Source organism: Argopecten irradians, chromosome 4, assembly GCF_041381155.1.
Source record: "Argopecten irradians isolate NY chromosome 4, Ai_NY, whole genome shotgun sequence".
NCBI classification, from domain to species: Eukaryota; Metazoa; Mollusca; class Bivalvia; order Pectinida; family Pectinidae; genus Argopecten; species Argopecten irradians.
Window position 1 is genome coordinate 39,375,558 of NC_091137.1, and position 23,938 is coordinate 39,399,495.

Sequence of the window (23,938 nt, forward strand, 5' to 3'; positions counted from 1 at the left end):
GGTCCATCAGGGACATTTACGTGGCACTTACGGTGTAATTGCGGTAAAAGAGCGCATTAAAATACGGACAATGACTTAAAGGGATACATTAATTTATTTACTTAAAGGGATACGTTAATTTATTTCGTTACCTTTTGAAATCCTTTAAAAGTCGTGAAAATGTAAATAATTTGGCAGAGTGCCAGACACCCAATAATTATCTAAAGTTCTGTAATATGTGTTTAAAGGTCGCTAAATAATATCATCACAGAGGTTAAAAATCTGGCTATATTATACTGGTGAACGCGCGGACATAGTTCAGATAGATTTTATAAAGTACTGGCATGCGATTTATCAAGAAAATCAGTATACATGTATACAAATATATGTATAAGTGCCTGGTTTATCCGTTATGTTCTCACAACAATTCATATAACCTTCACAATATTGTTTTCCGTTTTAAGTACTCGACTCATACAATGTGAACTACATAATTGTGTGTTATGTAGCGAACTTTGTACGAATGGTTTAGCGATCAGACTAAAAGTTCACGGATGAGATATATATGCCAGTGTGTATGCCTTACTTCAGACTCATGCGCGTGGCTGTCGACCAAGGCAGTGAACGCAGTATACACATCTCCGACTAAAAAACTAATATAACGGACTGAAAGCAACCAATAGCTGCTGAGGCTGACATCCCACACTGACGGGACAGATGCGGAAACGTGGCGATTTAGTTCGCAGTTGTTTATATCCGTGATTACATAATATTATCACCAGTGTTGACAGATATAATTATGAGGTAACCATGGTTATTGATTCCTGGACAAGACTATCAGCTCACCACACTGGACATGCACACACGGTAAACTATCAAAGTGATGTAAACTTAAAGTTTAAATGAGCGGAGTTCAAACAAAGGACTTCATATACAGCAATATGTTAAACTAAAAATGTGAAAGTGCTTATATTATCGTTGTGTAATACAAAAGTCGATGAAATCAATTTTCAAAAGTCCTGCATTTGAATCGCACAAACTAGAAAAAGTAATAATTCACAATGGAGATTAACATTACTATCTTGGATTGATAGTGGATTAACATTTAAAAATACAATCATGGAGGTAAGTGGATGATAATTACCTTATTATTTATTCTGATATATTTCTTAATAAGTTAAATCTCACATTTTAAATGAACACATAATGATGATAATCACGATGTATCGATTGTTATCTGCAATTATAACTGAATAGCCACATTATATTTAGAAATTTGAATAAGTTGGCAAATGAAATGGACAAAATGTGCGTTAGATTATTTATAAGCCGTCAGAATGAAATTATTTTTATACCCTTTTTTTAAATGATATATTAGCATTATACTAGCTGTATTCAAGACTTCCCATGCTGCGATTTGAGCCATCCGAAGTTAAAATATCCAGTTAAATCATTATAATGCATATATTTTACAAATGTGCAATGTATATATGTGTACTGCATATCACTTTTCTGAGTCTTGATATCGTGTCCGGTGCATGTACATAAATAGCTAATGCAAGCTGTCACCAGAATCTGATTATAAGTCTTCCATTCATTGCATGGTTTCTTCTTAGTGTCGTGTGAATTTATATATGTTACCGTTATTTACAAGTAGATTTAACTTGTCGTGTGAATTTATATATGTTACCGTTATTTACAAGTAGATTTAACTTGAATGTGCTAGACCAGTGGGTATTTGTCTGTAGCTTAACTGTGTACTATACTGAACGAACAAAGAACACACACACGAACAAAGGAGTCGTTCTGACTATCAGCTGACTGATGTAAACAAACTCACGTTGTCTGTGGTCTATATTTAGCCGAATAGTGACGTCACTACCAATCAATACCCCTATAGCTAATCACGTGGTAAAATATTCATCATGGTGCACGGAGGATGAGGCGAGCATAAATTGTAAGTAAATAATAATACATAGGCTATATCGACACTCGACAAAAACGGATAAAATAATGTATGGAGACATCCCGTTTAACTTAAAATTAGCGCATGTATCGCAATGTCACTGACAGTTTTATCTGAAATGGCCTTATCGATATTTTGTACAAAGGACACGACTGAGTCGACGTTATACGTGTGTATAGATAAGCACAATAAACATCGCGTATTCAATATGGTGAATACTGTAAATAAATGTGTCTAAATACTGTGTCGTTTTTCTCCTTTATTCAACAGGTACCGTACCTTACCAATGACAGAGACAATATGGGATTTTTTCACCAGTTTCGGCTGCTGTTGTGGAAAAACTTCACACTGAAAAAACGGACACCTGTAAGTGGTCTTTTCATCTGTCAAACGTTTGATGTCTGTGTTATTTATGAACATTGCAACTTTTTTCTTGTACAAAATGACAACATGTATTCTACAGTATACATGTAGCTATATATAGACCTATATATAAAACAATTTAAAAAAAGCGGGCATAGAATATGAGTCAATTGTGGTAATGAGACTGCAGATGTCAATCTTTTCTAGCTCCTATGTCCTTTATTCAAGTCTTAAATATTTGAAGTCACTCAATATTTTGGTAAAGCCTTGTGCACAAAATTACATAGCTTGAATTAAGAGTGCTATATCTAAATTCTGGTATTTTACCTGTATAAATTTATTTGAAAAGACGATTCAATTAAGAGATGTATATATATATATACATGTATATCAACACATGTTTTTTTATATACCGGTACTTGTTAATTAAGTGGTGCATGAATTGTATGCGATTGCATGTTCTTAATGACAAAGATGTCTGTTAATTCAGCTCATAATAATGTAAATATATTGTTCTGTGTACTGTTAATTTACAAATATTCAAACTGCAGTATGTATATGTATACATTTACTCAAGGACGTATATGAGAAGGATAAGTCTCACTGGGTTTTGGGGAAGTCCAAGGCAGGAGATTTTGTGTTTGTGCACTGACCATGACGTTGGACAACGACTGATTTTCCTTTGATATCCGCCGGCGCAGCCTTTGATGTAGCTTGCGGGTGCGAGGGTTACCGTCTTACTTTCTGAAGCGGTGCTGTCATTTCATGAGCTGTCGATTTTTTTAACAAAAATTTAAGACATATCCCCTAAATATTCCGTCTTTAAAGCAAGTTATAAACGTTGTGAAATTTAATAAACTTTACAATGGTGTTTCGTTTGACTTGATAAGACAAGTATTTGTTGAGAAAAACGGTTTTTATTCCCGGTTCATAGGCGTTTGCGTGGTGTTTAGTAATGTAAAGAGACAGACACGAATCCTTCTCACTTATAAATCCTTGATTTACTGTATTAAATAATGCATTAATTGTTCTGTGTGGACAGTGGTTATTTATATATATATATATATAAAACAATCATTATTAATGGTGAAAGGCTATTTTCCTCTCTATGATAAGAACTTGACACATTTTTGTGTTTGAGCTAAAATGCATTTAATCCTACACATTTTTATAAACCCCTTTCACATTATTTGGTATATTATATTTAAGGTATAAATAATGACAACAGCTATATATCCCATCCATATGTTAATCTAGGACTTCATATTGGTTTCATATATAATATACATGCATTAACATGTATCTTAAACTGCATATACATGTCAAAATCTTTGCAAAACATCTGAAGTAAGATTTTTGTAATTGCTGAAATTTTATATGCTGACAAACATTTTGGCTGTCTCAGCTAGGTGCTTGAGTTAATTTTTGTCAATTTTTTTTTTTTCGGATTTCAACATATTAATAACAAAGGGATCAGACAACAGGCAAGCCTATATAAGTCTTCTCCCGTCCCGGAGGTCACATTGAATACATATTTACATACATAGATGGACAATATTATAGGATTATTGTAAATGAATATATACATGTCTCTCTCCCACACATACACACACCCTTACACACATAGTGTAGCTTTACTCAGATTCATGGATTAATGATATAAGATTAAAATTACATCAAGAAGATTAGCATACGATATTCATAAATAAATATATTTATAGTAAGTATTTAGTTCAGGAGTATTCAAATTTATGTACAAATGTTCTTTTTTCTGTATAATCACATGTATTATTTATGTGTGTTAAACCCTAATTAAGATTTTTTTTTAATTTTGATAACCAGGGCATATCATGCTGTGATGTAATATAATGCTTCTAGCTTTTAATGTCATTAATAACAGGAAATGAAAAGGATATAGGGCAAATATCTACTTTCAAGGTCACAGACAGATCGAGATAACCAATTTTGGTAAAAGTCACATATGGTACATTATAACAAGAAGTATGATATAAGGATTTTCAAATGGAAATCTATTGACTATTGTACAATTCCTCTCTATATTATGCAATTTCACTCCAGACAAATGGCAGGATGAAAGGCTAAAGCTATTGAATTTCATTAAATGACCTTGACAAATGTATAAAGAGGGCAAATATTGAACTAGTCTACACTACTCACACCTTTAACCAAGAAACCCTTTTTAGTGATTTTGGGTTATAGTTGTATGCTGGGATCTAGTAAATTTAGAATTATTCTAATTATGATTATCATGACTTTAAGGTCAGAAGTCTTTAGAATGGATTGGTTTTTATTTTGAAAAAGAAACAAAATGACTTGCCAATATTGGACATAATTGCCATAGTCCATAGACAAAAAGACTTGCCAATATTGGACATAATTGCCATAGTCCATAGACAAAAAGACTTGCCAATATTGGACATAATTGCCATAGTCTATAGACAAAAAGACTTGCCAATATTGGACATAATTGCCATAGTCTATAGACAAAAAGACTTGCCAATATTGGACATAATTGCCATAGTCTATAGACAAAAAGACTTGCCAATATTGGACATAATTGCCATAGTCTATAGACAAAATGACTTGCCAATATTGGACATAATTGCCATAGTCTATAGATGTAATAAAAAGTTGAGTATTTTTTGATTGACTGACACTTTGGCTGGATATATTATTTTATCCATTGCTTTGTTTTGAAATAGTACAGTGCAGGAATGTTAATCGGTTAATGGTTGTGCAGGTATGACATATTTTCACAAGGTGACCGACAGTTCACACCTAAATATACATCATTCTGAGGTGGGGAGAAATTATTTGTTTGTGAAATTTAGGAGAGCAATCAGACAGATGTCACTCCATGTAGAGAGGAGAAACTAATTACAGCTACCGGTAGCTTCTGGTATAAAGTCTTCTATATTGTATCAGTAACACATGAAACACATCCCTTACCTGCCACATTCTATGAATATTAATGTAAATATTGTCAGTATATTGATCATGCACATAGTTCTCAAATCAAAATATAGAGTAGCTGAACAAAAAGAGTAAATCAATCTATATGAGACTATACACATTATATAACCTTTTTTGATGCTGTGAAACAGCATTCTTAGGTACGCTCGGCGAGCCTGTGCACATCAGAACAATGAAACCACTCCGCGATGAAAATTAAAAGTTGTTTTGTTCATTTCACGTAACACTTGATGGTATGAAAAAATAAAACCCCAATATTTAAAACCACAGACATTGAATTTGTACATACATATACACCATGGATGGAGTGTTTTAAAGGATTTTGCAGTCAAAAATGATAATTTCTGTTCAGTGACTTTGCTAAAGTCTGATACATCAAAAAGAAGATTTCCTTATGATGTTAATGGCTAGCAATTCTTGTGACCGTTTACAAGAAACTGCCGTGATATATGTAATGAATATAATGTTACCCTTTTATTATTGCAAAAGTTATACATTAAAAGAAAATCCGAGTGATATACGTAATGAAATGGCTTTAATTTGACCGTTATATTTTATCCTCTCCGTGCCGTGCATGATTTATAAGTCAAACCTGCTATCGAAGCAACCGTGTCAGTGCTTCTAAAAACCACCAAAACGATATCGAGGTGAAATTCGGTTAACCCTATATAATATATTTTCTAGCCCTAAACCGTGTGACGTCACAATAGTCGTGGCTTACAACTTTACTTTAACTGATGTGCTATCACTTACATCGACGGTCACAGGAAAAGCCGATCAAAGATTTTTTTATATGGAACCCCCGTACATCTATGCTCTAAATATACATGTATAGTCATACAAGAAGGGTTACAACATTATCACACTAAATATACCAGAGATTTAAATATAATTACTATAATATACTATATAAATCTCTGAATATACTTATTTAAATATCACTTAGTATGTTTTTAAAAAGGTACAAGATATTATATCTATTTTTAATGCCTGTATACAAGTAATTAAAATTTTCATTTGAACACTTTATGTGGTTACTTTTTAGATTGCTTTATTCCTTTGTTCGAGTCCTTCATTCACAGCATCTATGAGTGGTCTTGGCACTTTGATTATATTGATAATCATTACATGTGCAGGTAATACTACATTATACTACCAGGAGTTACTAGTAACAATGGAGCTGTATTATGAAATATCAATGTCTTGATAAGTGATTACAATGTGTACACTGACAGCATTGAGGACAGCTGCTTTGGTTTCAAGTTTCAAAGTAGCTTACATGGAAGGGATGACAGGTTTTAGCTCTCCTGTCCTGCCATCCAGCTAGCTTCAGATTTTCCTACTAAAAACTTCTTCTCAATAACCCAGATCATATTTTGATACAGACATACACCAGAGTGAAGGTGTTGTTTGGTGTTGCTCACAACTATATATATATATATATACAGCTGTTTAATTGTCATTTAAGTATGGTATCTCCAGATGTAATGTGTGGTAACATGTGTTTTGGGAGACTGTGGTATGTTTGTGGTCTGTAGTAGGTTCGTTTGTGTCTCTTAATTAGTTATAGTGAAACTCTTCCCCATTCAATTTTGCCATCTTGCTGAAGCATACACTGCCAGGGACTCCAAATATAGTAGATCATGTTACACATTATACTAACCATGGGATAATGTATGTTGAAATGGACATCCAGTTGATGCAATATATAGTAAAGTCACAAATATACTCAATAAACATTTAAGTCACAACAAATTCTTAAAAATCAAAAGGCAAAGAGACCAAATATTGTAATTATTGGATCAGTAGAATGCTGTGATAATTAACTACCAAGTCAGCAGAAAATACCTTACAAAATTAAGGAAAAAATAGACGAAGATCACAATCAATTAAAAAAAAAATAAGAGAAATGGATAAAAACATTTTGATAACTTTTGATTGGAAATAATGGATGTACAAAAAATTATAATTTGCTGATGTAAGATTGTAAATTTCAATTGTTACTGTATGGTTTGTATGTTAGAGTGTTTCACTGTTTAACATCCGATATGCTGACTTAATTACTATTCAATTAGTAGGTTCGTTGTCACCACCAACCAACTAGAATCAATACAACTCAAACCCCTGAAAAAATACTGATTATCTAGCTTGCTTGCATAGATTCCAGGCCAAAACGCAGATTCTGTCAAATGTCTCTGGTAATTAATATCGACAGATTAAATGGAAAGCTGGTTCTTTTGATTCAGCTGTAAAGTGTCTTTGGTTTTCTTTTGTGCAAGTTTTATGATCAGAGTACATAGGACTGTATCAGTTGTCCATAAAATGAAAAGAAGAGATTCACTTTCATTCCCAAGAATACGGTCGGTCTTTTATCTACGGCTCTGTAGAGTACAAAATCTATATCAAGTTTCTGCTGCCAATACAAGATACATGTGTGCCTCGGGATCCAATATCCCCGGAATCATTTTGCATGACCAGGATGGCAACATTCTGTCTGATGCACAAACGATTTATATATATATACTTTGAGTACTGTACACACTGATTTGTATTGGAAATCAATGAATTCAATCTACTAAGTGTTATGAGAAATGCATGTTGAACATTTGACAAAGATGTACAATATGACCTTGTTCTTATTTGACCCTCATACTACATCTCCTAAATGTGTGATGAAAAGGTAAATCATACTAGTAATGGGTTGCAAGAACTTTATGGTTACAATGGTTAAGGTGTCTGACAATATACCACTTGTCTAGCTTTTGGCTTTCTGTTGAGCCTTTGTCCCTGCGAGGAAGGCTTTGGGTTCTGTCCCCTGGCCAAGACAAGCTATGATCTGTAGGAGTGATAGTTTCTGCTTAGCTCTCAGTCCGAGGGGAGTGGGAAAACTGGTTCAATTTGCCCATTGTTAGTACAATGTGACCATGGGGTGTGTTGTTTGATGTCTTTGGCAGCATACTTCAATGAGATATGGTAGTAATATAACAGGGCAAGAGTTCTACTATCACAAGAAGACACAACATGAAGATACTGCAGCCTCATCAAAATATGGACATTCACACTTACTGCATACTTCCAACCTCTTTTACAAAGGAAAAGTGTGGTCAATAAATCTATTGCTATCACAGGTGAGTCCACATATAATCCCCTTTCACGGCCAGTCTTACTACATGACCAAATGCTGTAAGAGAGCTAGGGGAGATAATCATTAACTCACCTTCTTGTCATGTTGAGGTATCTCAAAGTAGAAATGGACCAACTAACCAAGTTTAAAAAAAAAGACAAAATCCCTGTGCTCCTTACGATGGGTTATGACAAACTGATGTGTATACATTAGGCGAAGAACCCCTGAATGCCGAAAAGTACTCACAAGCATAACACATGTAGCTACAGATAAACCAAACAGAGAACAATGGGCGAGTAGGGTATTGGGATGGATTAGTGAGTATTTTTCAATCAACCTGTCTTTTTGTTCAAAGTTAAGAAGCATGCAGTTATTACATGCAAATTATTGCATGATTTCTAGTCACTCGTGACTCACAACACCCTGGCTTCGCTGGGGGGTAATGAATTCCTTATTTCTTGAAAGCCATGCAATAACATTTACCACCATTTTCAGGAATTTGAACACAGTCAAACTTTGTCACTAATATATAACATTGTAGGGTGTCCTTTTGGATTACTGATATATATGCTTCAGTGAGATAGCACTGTGAATTTGGCTATCACAAGGAGACTATAAAAGTTAATACCTATTTACCACAGCCTCCCAAAATGCAGTCTTTGACAATAAAATGCATATTTGAACATGGAAAGCTGTTATCACAGTCTACAAGGATCAGATATGTTGAAAAAAAAACTGAATAAAATAGAGAAAGATAAATTTTATGTAGGTTCTATTTCAGTGTAGCATTATATACTCTTGTGTTTTCATCAATTCTTGATTACATTGTCATATGAAAGCAATAAAACCATAATTTACATCCAGTTTTCTTCCTGCTGAAGGGTTTTGAGGGTATCATACAATATTCATTAGATCAATCTGATATCATTTGTGCCTGAGGAAATTATATTGTATCACATGCTGAGACACGGGCTATATCTGTGTAGACCAAAGGTTATCAATTTATCACCAAACAGGGAGTAAAATATCGGGAATCTTATACTACCTGGTAACTTTAAAATACACTACAGTAATTATAAAATCCAGTTCTATTTCTAAAATTTTCGATGCATTGGGGAAAAACTCTGAATTTGCAATTCCAGTCCGACTATGTACATCGTATATTACCAGTGATGTAATCTTCCGACATAAACTTGTAATAAAACATCAGCGTAATTTAATTACATAATGAATCCATCAAAAGGATTTGTCTTCAGGTGATTTAATTTGAATGAATTATCATGTAATATATACATCAAGCTATAAGTAATTAGGTGGTATGTTGGTGTCTTCTTGTCAGGGGCTGTCGTATCAGGACCTTGGCTGGTGGCAGGACTGGCAGCAACGATAAAATTTCTTTTCTTTTTTTTTTTCCTTTTTTTTTCCTTTTTCCAAATTTTTATTTGTTTCAATAAAGCTATTAGAAGTTTAATATATAAATTTAATGATAGTAAAGTGGCATATGCATCGTATATATAAATGAAATTAAAACAGCAGCCACCTACATGCAGGGTGTAAATTATACTCACAGCATTATACAGAGACAAGTATTGATTATAATTAAGCTGTTATGCAGATGTTGCCAAGTTACACATCAAATTACATGTGTCATACTCTCTAATGCAGCATATATACATATCACAAACAACTTCTGCTGGTCAGCTAGTATTTATACTGTATATCCTGTTGAATGTGCGATGCATCTATAGCTAGCTAGTGTATTGACAAACTCACTAGTACTTATGTATGTATATATGGTATAAAATTGTCCAGTACTGATACTGTATGTGGTCAAACTCTCCAGTACTGATACTGTATGATGTCAAGTTCTCCAGTACTGATATATATTGTATACCGTAATGTCAAACTCTCCATTACTGATACTGTATGATGTCAAACTCTCCAGTACTGATACTGTATGATGTCAAGTTCTCCAGTACTGATATATATTGTATACCATAATGTCAAACTCTCCAGTACTGATACTGTATAATGTCAAACTCTCCAGTACTGATACTGTATGATGTCAAGTTCTCCAGTACTGATACTGTATGATGTCAAACTCTCCAGTACTGATACTGTATGATGTCAAACTCTCCAGTACTGATATTGTATGCAGTGGCGTAGCTAGGTCTGGATAGGTCTGCATGCCTGGGGGTGCAGGGGGCGATAGCCCCCTGCTCAGGGTCCAGGGGCGAAGCCCCGGTAGGGGGTATGGGGGCGAAGCCCCCCAGAAGCTGACGGGAAATTGTTACAACGTAGTAACCATTTTACTTCTTTGGTAACTATTAACGTATATACCAATGGTTAAATGGAGGTAACGATATTTAGTTGATAACCATTCAAAACTATACACAAAATCAGAACTGTGGTGATTTTTTTTATATACATATAATAGTACTATACTAGACTCCCCTGACAAGTGCTCGAACAAAAAAACAACGGATTTTTGTCTGTAAAAATTAAAATAGTAAGCAATGGGAGAATTTTGTGTTATTTCAACTGATGAAAAACTTATGGCGAATATTTTAAACAAAATTGATATTAAGTTTACGTAATTGCGTAAGAAGGGACCAGTCCTCGACCACCTCAATAAAAAAATTAAACATAGTATTTATGACCTATTTTTCTACATATTCTGTGCTATTTCTAACAATTACAATAACAATTTTTTTTCTTAATCAACAATCTGTTCATGTTCTACAAAAATAAAAGTCAACTATTTCGTGAGTAGACACCGAAAATCATGGATTAACACGCGTTTTAACGGGGCGGGAAGTGAACTAAAGTTGAAAAATTCACTTTGGCCAAGAACATATTGCAATTGCTATTTCAGTTGATTTGCTATCATTTAAATATAGTTATATGTTTTTAGAATATTTCTCACTTTTCATGCGATGTTGTTTATTTTGGTATTCGTAAGTGTTTCCCGATTCAAAATCCACATTTGCTTGAGGGAATTTGGTGAAGAAGTCTAATATTGTCTTCGACAAGATTCAAACAATCAAATTTAACAACTAAATGCACGTGGTAACCGGAAATATATAGACTATTCTAATAATTTTCCAGAATGGCCAATCTTCAAGTCTGTCAAATGTGCACAAAGTTATGTTAGGCATACAGTTGGACATATCATATGTATTTATACGTAATTTATATTCAGCAGCGTTACGTGCATTCAAATGTGTTCTGACTGTACAAAAATGTAAGTCAGATTATTTATTGCATGCTTGAGCATGCAAGCATGCACGGGCGCTACGCCACTGGTATGATGTCAAGTTGTCCAATACTGATACTGTATGATGTCAAGTTGTCCAGTACTGATACTGTATGATGTCAAGTTCTCCAGTATTGATACTGTATGATGTCAAGTTCTCCAGTACTGATACTGTATGATGTCAAGCTCTCCAGTACTGATACTGTATGATGTCAAGCTCTCCAGTAATGATACTGTATGATGTCAATCTCTCCAATTCTGATACTGTATGAAGTCAATCTCTCCAATTCTGATACTGTATGATGTCAAGTTGTCCAGCACTGATACTGTATGATATCAAGTTCTCCAGTATTGATACTGTATGATGTCAAGCTCTCCAGTACTGATACTGTATGATGTCAAGCTCTCCAGTGCTGATACTGAATGATGTCAAACTCTCCAGTACTGATACTGTTTGATGTCAAGTTGTCCAGAACTGATACTGTATGATGTCAAACTCTCCATTACTGATACTGTATGATGTCAAGTTGTCCAATACCGATACTGTATGATGTCAAGTTTCCAGTACTGATACTGTATGATGTCAAACTCCGTACTGATACTGTATGATGTCAAGCTCTCCAGTACTGATACTGTATGATGTCACTCTCCAGTACTGATACTGTATGATGTCAAGCTCTCCAGTACTGATACTGTATGATGTCAATCTCTCCAGTACTGATACTGTATGATGTCAAACTCTCCAGTACTGATACTGTATGATGTCAACTCTCCAGTACTGATACTGTATGATGTCAAATCTCCAGTACTGTACTGTATGATGTAAATCTCTCCGATGTGATGTACTCCAGATACTGTATGATGTCAATTCTCCAGACTGATACTGTATGATGTCAATCTCTCCAGTACTGATACTGTATGATGTCAAGCTCTCCAGTACTGATACTGTATGATGTCAAGCTCTCCAGTACTGATACTGTATGATGTCAAAGCTCTCCAGTACTGATACTGTATGATGTCAAGCTCTCCAGTACTGATACTGTATGATGTCAAGTTCTCCAGTACTGATACTGTATGATGTCAATCTCTCCAGTATGATACTGTATGATGTCAAGCTCTCCAACTGATACTATATGTTGTCAAGTCCTCAGTAATGATACTGTATGATGTCAAGCTCTCCAGTACTGATACTGTATGATGTCAATCTCCCAGTACTGATACTGTATGATGTCAAACTCTCCAGCACTGATACTGTATGATGTCAAACTCTCCAATTCTGATACTGTATGATGTCAAACTCTCCAGCACTGATACTGTATGATGTCAATCTCTCCAGTACTGATACTGTATGATGTCAAACTCTCCAGTACTGATACTGTATGATGTTAATCTCTCCAGCACTGGTACTGTATGATGTCAATCTCTCCAGTACTGATACTGTATGATGTCAAAACTCTCCAGTACTGATACTGTATGATGTCAAACTCTCCAGTACTGATACTGTATGATGTCAAGCTCTCCAGTACTGATACTGTATGATGTCAAACTCTCCAGTACTGATACTGTATGATGTCAAGTTCTCCAGTACTGATACTGTATGATGTCAATCTCTCCAATTCTGATACTGAACGATGTCAAGTTGTCCAGCACTGATATTGTATGATGTCAAGTTCTCCAGTATTGATACTGTATGATGTCAAGCTCTCCAGTTCTGATGCTGTATGATGTCAAGTTCTCCAGTATGATACTGTATGATGTCAAGTTGTCCAGTACTGATACTGTATGATGTCAAGTTCTCCAGTATTGATACTGTATGATGTCAAGCTCTCCAGCACTGATACTATATGTTGTCAAGCTCCTCAGTAATGATACTGTATGATGTCAAGCTCTCCAGTACTGATACTGTATGATGTCAATCTCTCCAGTACTGATACTGTATGATGTCAAACTCTCCAGTACTGATACTGTATGATGTCAAGCTCTCCAGCACTGATACTGTATGATGTCAAGCTCTCCAGTACTGATACTGTATGATGTCAAACTCTCCAGTACTGATACTGTATGATGTCAAACTCTCCAGTACTGATACTGTATGATGTTAATCTCTCCAGCACTGGTACTGTATGATGTCAATCTCTCCAGTACTGATACTGTATGATGTCAAACTCTCCAGTAATGATACTGTATGATGTCAAGCTCTCCAGTACTGATACTGTATGATGTCAAGCTCTCCAGTACTGATACTGTATGATGTCAAGCTCTCCAGTACTGATACTGTATGATGTCAAGCTCTCCAGTACTGATACTGTATGATGTCAAACTCTCCAGTACTGATACTGTATGATGTCAAGCTCTCCAGTACTGATACTGTATGATGTCAAGTTGTCCAGTACTGATACTGTATGATGTCAAGTTCTCCAGTACTGATACTGTATGATGTCAAACTCTCCAGTACTGATACTGTATGATGTCAAGCTCTCCAGTACTGATACTGTATGAAGTCAAACTCTCCAGTACTGATACTGTATGACGTCAAACTCTCCAGTACTGTTACTGTAAGATGTCAAGCACGCCATTACTGATACAGTATACGATGTCAAACTCTCCAGTACTATTACTGTATGATGTCAATCAGGAGCCAGGGATAGTAGCTATAGTGGTAATACTAAATTGGAAGTTTACACTAGTGTAACACAGATGAATTCTCTTTGCATCACCTGGTGATTACCTTCTGCTAATTAACCAATTAAGGTGTGTATAGCTAGGTTACACAGCTGTCTCAACATTTGATGTCCAGCCAGGAGCTCAGCTGCTGGTGTGAGCTGATCAAGCTTAGTGTCTAAGTAAGCCAAGCATTCAGATCATTTAGAGGCCAGGAGATCATCTGTGAACATTTTATTCTTCTCTACTGCAAATCTCCCAGTAGGCAACATTCTACACATGTATTCTTTATATGAGAGGAAATGTGACAACTATGTACTTTGATCATCATCAGTGAACATTGAAAACAGGTGGTTCATTTGATGAAGCCTCTGTCTTGATATTAATGCTCTGAGAGTTCCAGTTTTAAATCTCAGTCCGACTGCTATATTTTCTCCTCTGATGTTATTAATTGGGGACTTATTTACCAAGCCCATTTCCATTATTGTGGGGTATGCTTTGTGGGTGTTTTCAAGCCTGTGACAAAGAGCGAAAAAAGAGAGAGGAATGCTGCTGATCTGAACTTGGTAGATTGTCGTGATCAATGACCCTAGTAGCTCAATTACAATGTATTGAGCATTCATACAATGTTAAGATGATCTCTAAGTTTTAACTCGGGTCTGGCTGTGTATTTTTCTCTCACACCTGATACAGACAAAACGGAAGGCAATCTTTTAGGGTGTCAAAGATTTTTCATTTCACAAGATATTTTTGGTGTTTTTTGTTTAACATGGAATGCCAGTGTTCACCTGTTTAGGCTAGACAGAAGTCTGTAGTTGTTTTGCTATGATCGGTATACGTCTGGGATGAGACTCCTGTTGTCTCATAACATTTCCTGGCTATAAACGGATTCCTTCACACCCTTGATGCTGACCTAGGACACTTTCTATATATAACTAGTGTTGGGAGATCATAAATAGTTTACTAGATTTGATTTGTGCCACTCTTATAGGCATCCTGTGAAAAAACGGAGAGACACAGAATAGTATGATTGATCTTGTTATGACCATCTGGGGGATTACTAATATATGAATGTTTTCACACGTTAAAAATTTCAAGTGAAACCAAACAATGGAAAACAAAACAATATGTTATGTTTTGGTTAACAGGCTTACTTCTGTTGTAGTTGATGCAGCTATTGTTTTTGTCTTTGTTTATTGTTAGACTGAAAAGCCAGAGTTGTGTATGCTTTGTGTATGGAATATTTATTTAAATATTTATCATAAAGATAAATGATAATTATTGTATATATTGAAAAATATTGAGTGGAAATGTACCGGAGATATCTTTCTCAAACTTTGATTGTATGGTGCCATTCACTTCATATATATATGAGACTAAATGAAGGAGGTGGCAGAAGTATCCATCGCCCTGAGGGTGCTAGGTTCGGGGAGGTTCGGTGGAGGATTCCGTTCTCGAGGTGGAAACAAAAAGTATTCAACAGCTCCCATAGATGATAGTGAATTACAAATTGAAATAGGATGGAACATCAACACCAAGGATTCCATATATATAGAGGTCAACCTTCATCAAAACTGTCATCCGAAACATGTAAACCAAATACATGTACATTTTTTGTATGGAATGCTTGATATTGATGCTCCATCCTATTTCCTTTCGTTATAGGGGCTGCTTTGTTGGATTTCAGTAGTTGAAGATTGTTGTTGGTAATCCTGAGGAAGATCTTTACAGATTTACTTAGTATTCATGTTTAGTTATATACCTACCATTATATGTATTCCTTGCTTGCCATTAATAAAGAAGATTTGAAGAAATTTAGATAGAAAGAGACAAACTGATACACATAGAACTTAAAACAAAGTACATTTAGTAATGGGTGCCAAGATCCCTCTAAGAGTTGTTTGGTAAATCAGTAAATGTAGGCATTCTTTCTAAACATAAAATTAATTATTATCAATTATAAGTATGTCCTATCAGCTTCTTTGGTTCTTTAAAGATGCTCCACGGCTGACAGAGTATAAATGGTATTCATCCTTTGAACAATAATTGGCGTTTAATCATGTATATATATATGTCTAATTAACACAAAAAATAATATAAAATAATTTGTTTTGCATTTGGTGCATGCGTAATCAGTACTTCATTCCATATAGGATATAGTGCTAGGGAATTTCTTCGGGATGCAATTAACTATTTTTCATATTTTTAACTTGAAGTAAAATTAGAAGCTCAAACTTTTCAAAAGTGGTAATGATGTAAAGTAGGTAACTTTTGTAACTGCAGAAAAATACAAAATTGTCTGCTTTTGTTTTTGATAGTGAAAAAATACCATTTGTACGCGGTGGAGCATAATTAATCTTTAAGGAGAACCCAGAAGACACCCTTAAAAATATTGTACAGATATTGTAGTGTTGTGTCTCTAAAGCATACTGTTGAAGTTTGTAGACAAACAAAAAAAATCCAATATATTGTGCCAACAGTACCAGTATTTCTATATTCTTGGAAGTTATCTATATATATACCCATCAAAGTCTGCAGTTCTCTTTTACCATTGATAAAAACTTGGCAGAAAAATGAGTTTTAGAATTATGTATGTGGAAGATTTTACAGTTCATACGAAGTATACTGTGATAAGTTAAAAGCACTGTTACTATATTTTCCAGTAAAACCGTGTTTGTGTTCACTTAGCATCTCCAATGAGTAATTCAAGTGGGTGCATAAATTTATTATAGAAAGCGTAATTGATGAGAAAGAGATGTTTTCATGGCAGTAAGACAATGGATGGAGCCCAGCTAGCACGTGTACCTGGTACTCAGACAGATATGGCGGGGATAAATTATTTAAAAGTCGTAATTTAGCATAGCACCAAACAACACATGCATCACAAGTATAGGCCAAATGGCAGCTCAGTTAGCGTAGCAGTCATTGATTTTGTTACCTTATCGCTATGACATAGGATACTACACAAAGTTTACGTCCCTCAGGTTTCCAATGTATGGTGCCATTGCATGCGTTTGATAGTTTATCAGTTTTGAAATATGACAATATTTTGTTTACAATTAATGCTCGTGTCAAGATCTGTTGATAATAGGTTTGTGACATGCTTCCAATGACGCTAGTCTTCACAAGTGTTTGGTTCATGTTTCCATCTTACATTGTGATAAATTTTCAATTTCAAAATTTATTTATAGTAGAAGTTTCTAGTTTTCTTGGCACAGTAGCAATGTTTAATTTTACTGTTTAGTTTGTAGAAGAGATCAGTTCATTATCATGTCTGGTTAAATCTTTGGTTGATGTTAGAACAATTCATTTTCTTTTTGTTTTTAAAAAAATTAGATATAAAAAGGTCATCATGTACATATGGAAATGGTTACACTTTCTATTGTGCCAAAATTACTCCGATACCATTTATGCAGTGAAAAACAAATCTTCATGGATACCACACTAGATGAAAAACTTACCGAATTGTGTGAAACGTACATGATAATCTTTTCTAAGTTCAAGGTCACCTTCAACAGTTTTTAGACATAATTTATTTAAACATAATTATATATAATATATAATCATTAATGCTATATAACAACATTCTGGAAAAAATGTTGATAATTGGTCATAAAAATTAGTTAAAAGAATTCGAAAGTTATAATAATGGACTAAAAGAGAGATAATATGTATTATAAATTGATGAAAGCTACATACCACAATTCCTGTCTTGTCTACAGATAATTATGGGACAAATGCAATAAGACCAAGGAATTTATTGTAACATTGTGGAAAAGGTATAAGTGGCTTTTAAATACATTTTGGCTTAAAAATCTGCTAAGTAGTGTATTACAGTAAATCTGAAGACTTTCAATATTCATATTGCATTTAAAAATCTTTGAAGGTTTATTTCATATCTGTTCACATGAAATTAAAAGTCCCATAGGATCGTAAAAATAAACATAAAAGTGTGATCTTGTTAAAAGCTGCCATTCTACGGTCTGATTTAAAGACTTTTTCTGGAGGGGGTGGGAGGAAGGGAATCGGAGTAAAATTGCCTTAATGCACTACCTTTATACATGTGTTTGTAAAAGATTTTAGAAGATTGTTGCATTTCCCAAGTTTTTATACCTGTGTTAAAATCTGAATGCACTACGTACAGCTCCAAGAATTAAAAGTTTCATATGAATCAATTTATCATTTAGAAGTTAAGTTACTGTAATGTTATGAAATGTTTCAGAGCTATAAAACAAATTTCATTTTAAAAACCTTAATGGCTTAGCTTATAATGCTGATGCATTGCTGTATTTTTCAAAAATTAAAACGATGCTTTGAAATCCTTGAATTAGTAGATGGATTACGGAGGTCTGACGTTAGAAGGGATTTGGCTAGAACTATTGTAAAGGGTGCTGTATCGATCCTGGGACACCAAAATGTCAAGTAGTATTTGGTTAACCATGTTACACCCCTTGATTTTCGTAGTAGATTGTCTCGCCTATTGATCTGGAATGTTCTAATTGCCTTTGAGAGGGATGAAAGGTCAACTCTGGTTAACCATTTTATACCTGTTGGGACAAACCATTCCTGAACCAACACACTTGTCTTAATTTTCTCTTATCTTAGAAGAGTTCATTTATGTCCTGAGGTACAAGGAAGTGCTTTGAAATTTCAATTAGGAATTTGTTTGGAGAAAGAGAAATCAATTTCAATTAAAAGTGAAATGGTAAAGTTTAATCAAAAGTTGGAGTAGTGGTTGTTTTTTAAGCATGAAGATAGTATATATAATGCTGCTTGGATAAAATTTTGTTCTCACATGATTTTTAGATGATGAAAAATTTGAAATCATCAATCTTGTAGGTTTTGTTTGATGACATGATACAGAAATGAAGATATACAAAAAGAGATAAATTGTTATCTATACGCAAAATATGTGAACATTGTAATTAACTTTCTATTGGATGTATCTATATACCTATAAGTGGTTTAGATCAATGGCTTGGAGCAAGTTAAGTTTCTTTTTGTGATATTTGTCTCCTTACTCGACTTCGGTTGACAGACATCAACTTTTGTAGCCAAATTGGCCATGACTAATTGGAGCTCTCCTGTCTGGTGATGATTGACAAAACTTGAGAGAAAGTCATTCCTCAAGGTTGTTCTGCCAAAAACAGCTACAGTGTGGGGTACGTTTTACAGTAAAAAGCAATCAGTTTCTTCCTTCATTATCCTTTAACTGAACTCTTTTATACCTTGCACAAGTATCAGCTTCGAGGCATTTCTGTGATCCATTTGTCTGTGGTATGTTATTGGTCTGTTATTGTGGGTCATTGTTTACCCTCATTATATCATAACCGAGTCTTCAGACTCGTGTTGCAGAGGAAAGGAATGATTGACCAGGAAAAAGGTGTGTGTTGTATACATTAAAAATATAGCACCTTGGCAAGGTGATGGAAAGTTCCATGCAGGTGTGGTTGCTAGATTATACTATAAAAATTCCCTAACATGTGTGCAAAGGTAGTCAGTTGTAACAGGGTTTAACATAGGATTATGTTTGGTAGCCCCAACCCTCAACAGTGTTTTATGGCAGATTTTGAGCTCTACATCAGTTTTTGGATGTTAGGATTATGTTTGGTAGCCCCAACCCTCAACAGTGTTTTATGGCAGATTTTGAGCTCTATATCAGTTTTTGGATGTTAGGATTATGTTTGGTAGCCCCAACCCTCAACAGTGTTTTATGGCAGATTTTGAGCTCTATATCAGTTTTTGGATGTTAGGATTATGTTTGGTAGCCCCAACCCTCAACAGTGTTTTATGGCAGATTTTGAGCTCTATATCAGTTTTTTGGATGTTAGGATTATGTTTGGTAGCCCCAACCCTCAACAGTGTTTTCATGGCAGATTTTGAGCTCTATATCAGTTTTTGGATGTTAGGATTATGTTTGGTAGCCCCAACCCTCAACAGTGTTTTATGGCAGATTTTGAGCTCTATATCAGTTTTTGGATGTTAGGATTATGTTTGGTAGCCCCAACCCTCAACAGTGTTTTATGGCAGATTTTGAGCTCTATATCAGTTTTTGGATGTTAGGATTATGTTTGGTAGCCCCAACCCTCAACAGTGTTTTATGGCAGATTTGAGCTCTATATCAGTTTTTGGATGTTAGGATTATGTTTGGTAGCCCCCAACCCTCAACAGTGTTTTATGGCAGATTTTGAGCTCTATATCAGTGTTTTTTGGATGTTAGGAGTATGTTTGGTAGCCCCAACCCTCAACAGTGTTTTATGGCAGATTTTGAGCTCTATATCAGTTTTTTTGTTAGGTTTATGTTTGGGTAGCCCCAACCCTCAACAGTGTTTTATGGCAGATTTTGAGCTCTATATCAGTTTTTGGATGTTAGGATTATGTTTGGTAGCCCCAACAGATTTTGAGCTCTATATCAGTTTTTGGATGTTAGGATTATGTTTGGTAGCCCCACCCTCACAGTGTTTTATGGCAGATTTGAGCTCTATATCAGTTTTGGATGTTAGGATTATGTTTGGTAGCCCCAACCCTCAACAGTGTTTTATGGCAGATGAGCTCTATATCAGTTTTTGGATGTTAGGATTATGTTTGGTAGCCCAACCCTCAACAGTGTTTTATGGCTCTATATCAGTTTTTGGATGTTAGGATTATGTTTGGTAGCCCCAACCCTCAACAGTGTTTTATGGCAGACTTTTGAGCTCTATATCAGTTTTTGGATGTTAGGATTATGTTTGGTAGCCCAACCCTCAACAGTGTTTTATGGCAGATTTTGAGCTCTATATCAGTTTTTGGATGTTAGGATTATGTTTGGTAGCCCCAACCCTCAACAGTGTTTTATGGCAGATTTTGAGCTCTATATCAGTTTTTGGATGTTAGGATTATGTTTGGTAGCCCCAACCCTCAACAGTGTTTTATGGCAGACTTTGAGCTCTATATCAGTTTTTGGATGTTAGGATTATGTTTGGTAGCCCCAACCCTCAACAGTGTTTTATGGCAGACTTTGAGCTCTATATCAGTTTTTGGATGTTAGGATTATGTTTGGTAGCCCCAACCCTCAACAGTGTTTTATGGCAGACTTTGAGCTCTATATCAGTTTTTGGATGTTAGGATTATGTTTGGTAGCCCCAACCCTCAACAGTGTTTTATGGCAGATTTTGAGCTCTATATCAGTTTTTGGATGTTAGGATTATGTTTGGTAGCCCCCAACCCTCAACAGTGTTTTATGGCAGATTTTGAGCTCTATATCAGTTTTTGGATGTTAGGATTATGTTTGGTAGCCCCAACCCTCAACAGTGTTTTATGGCAGACTTTGAGCTCTATATCAGTTTTTGGATGTTAGGATTATGTTTGGTAGCCCCAACCCTCAACAGTGTTTTATGGCAGAGAGCTCTATATGTTTTTGGATGTTAGGATTATGTTTGGTAGCCCCAACCCTCAACAGTGTTTTATTTTGAGCTCTATATCAGTTTTGGATGTTAGGATTATGTTTGGTAGCCCCAACCCTCAACAGTGTTTTGGCAGATGAGTCTATATCATGGCAGGATTTTGAGCTCTATATCAGTATTTTTGGATGTTAGGATTATGTTTGGTAGCCCCAACCCTCAACAGTGTTTTATGGCAGACTTTGAGCTCTATATCAGTACTTTGATTGGATGTTAGGATTATGTTTGGTAGCCCCAACCCTCAACAGTGTTTTATGGCAGACTTTGAGCTCTATATCAGTTTTTGGATGTTAGGATTATGTTTGGTAGCCCCAACCCTCAACAGTGTTTTATGGCAGATTTTGAGCTCTATATCAGTTTTTGGATGTTAGGATTATGTTTGGTAGCCCCAACCCTCAACAGTGTTTTATGGCAGTGTTTTTTTGAGCTCTATATCAGTTTTTGGATGTTAGGATTATGTTTGGTAGCCCCAACCCTCAACAGTGTTTTATGGCAGACTTTGAGCTCTATATCAGTTTTTGGATGTTAGGATTATGTTTGGTAGCCCCAACCCTCAACAGTGTTTTATGGCAGACTTTGAGCTCTATATCAGTTTTTGGATGTTAGGATTATGTTTGGTAGCCCCAACCCTCAACAGTGTTTTATGGCAGATTTTGAGCTCTATATCAGTTTTTGGATGTTAGGATTATGTTTGGTAGCCCCAACCCTCAACAGTGTTTTATGGCAGTCTTCGAGCTCTATATCAGTTTTTGGATGTTTAAGGATCTATGGTCTCTAATTTTTTCTAAAGTACAAATTAAATGTCTATGTCAAATATGAATTATCTCAGATCGTTAGAACATCTAAATATTTACATTTACAGACTTTGAATGTGTTAGGGCAAGATATTTATCTGTTAAAAACCCTAATTCCCTATAGGATTTCAGTCTTGTCTAGACAGAACCCAGTACATGTATACTCTTTGTTTAAATGGCTTTTCTCCCATTTGAGCTGAAATACATCTTTAATATTTGATGAGGTGATTAAAAAACTATCAAGTCATGCATACCATCTTTGTTTAATTAGTATCAGGTCTGTACAAATAGAGAGTAGCTAGCTGAATATGGTTCAAATATTCTTTCAGCTAAGTTATTTCTATTTCTCCATTGCTCAAATCCACCCACCAGTAAACAAAAGAATAGGTGGGGGTCTTATTTTCAGACATCCCCCCCAACCCCTAAGTCTGGAAATGTGTCAAAATAGATGGGAGGGGTCTTCTTTGCAATGAAATACAGTATATACAAAATCAAATTTATCATTCATCAATGTTCTTTTCTATATTTTAAAACTATTTGCATATTACAGAGTTATCTGCCCTCTGCCCTTGCGAGTAGGTATTGATTGTGATGTGATATGTTTGCAAGTGTAACGTGTAATGTCATACTTTTCGGAGAAAGCTGGATGAATCTCTCTTCTTAAATAATGACGTCACAATTCATACCCACCCGCAAGAAATCAAGAAATCGGAAGAAAAAACAATATTTTGCAGAATGCGGAAGATAATTAGGATACTAAAGCAGTAGGCGGATGGTCAACCCCATCCGTAGACTTTCACGTAAATTAGTAGGGTTAATATATCTGGTAGTATATGCAACAATGGCATAAAACCAAATGAAAAATTATCCAAAATAGTGTAATTACTAGCGACATGAAAGATCTAAAGAAATCTATTGATTGTCTATATAAAATGGCTATTAACCAGCCCACAGGCAGTTGTAGTGTGGTTGACGGCCTTGTACTGAACTGTAAAGTGAATGAGTTATAGGGTGTTGTAAGGGTGATCATTAAGGGGTCATTACCAGCCTATATTTATAGATGACATTACTGTAACACACTGTAGCATAAACCATTCCTGATGGTTACCTGTAAATCTTGTGTTTATAAAGCCATCTTAGTTTTATTAACATATTAAATCACTGAAGCGTATCAATTATAGGTGATGTGATACCTGAATCAGGTGTATTGGGGTAAAGTACTTACATTACAATGGCATACATATACATTGACAGTGCAAACTGCTATAAAGGAGAATCATCAACGCCTGTTTAGTGTCATTTACTTTATAATTGATCTGTATATAAAGGACACCTGTCTATATAGGACAGTTTTATTATGTC

General features: G+C 35.1%; 1 protein-coding gene across 1 annotated transcript in view; it reads left to right on the forward strand.

Moving 5' to 3' along the window:
- Positions 1-572: 572 nt before the first annotated feature.
- The window catches only part of LOC138322290 (ATP-binding cassette sub-family A member 2-like), an 82,039-nt gene continuing 58,673 nt past the window's right edge, over positions 573-23,938 (forward strand). Inside the window, 2 exon segments of the mRNA XM_069266328.1 lie at positions 573-846; positions 2,216-2,311. Coding sequence (XP_069122429.1) covers positions 790-846; positions 2,216-2,311 — 153 coding nt within the window. The 5' untranslated portion in view covers positions 573-789.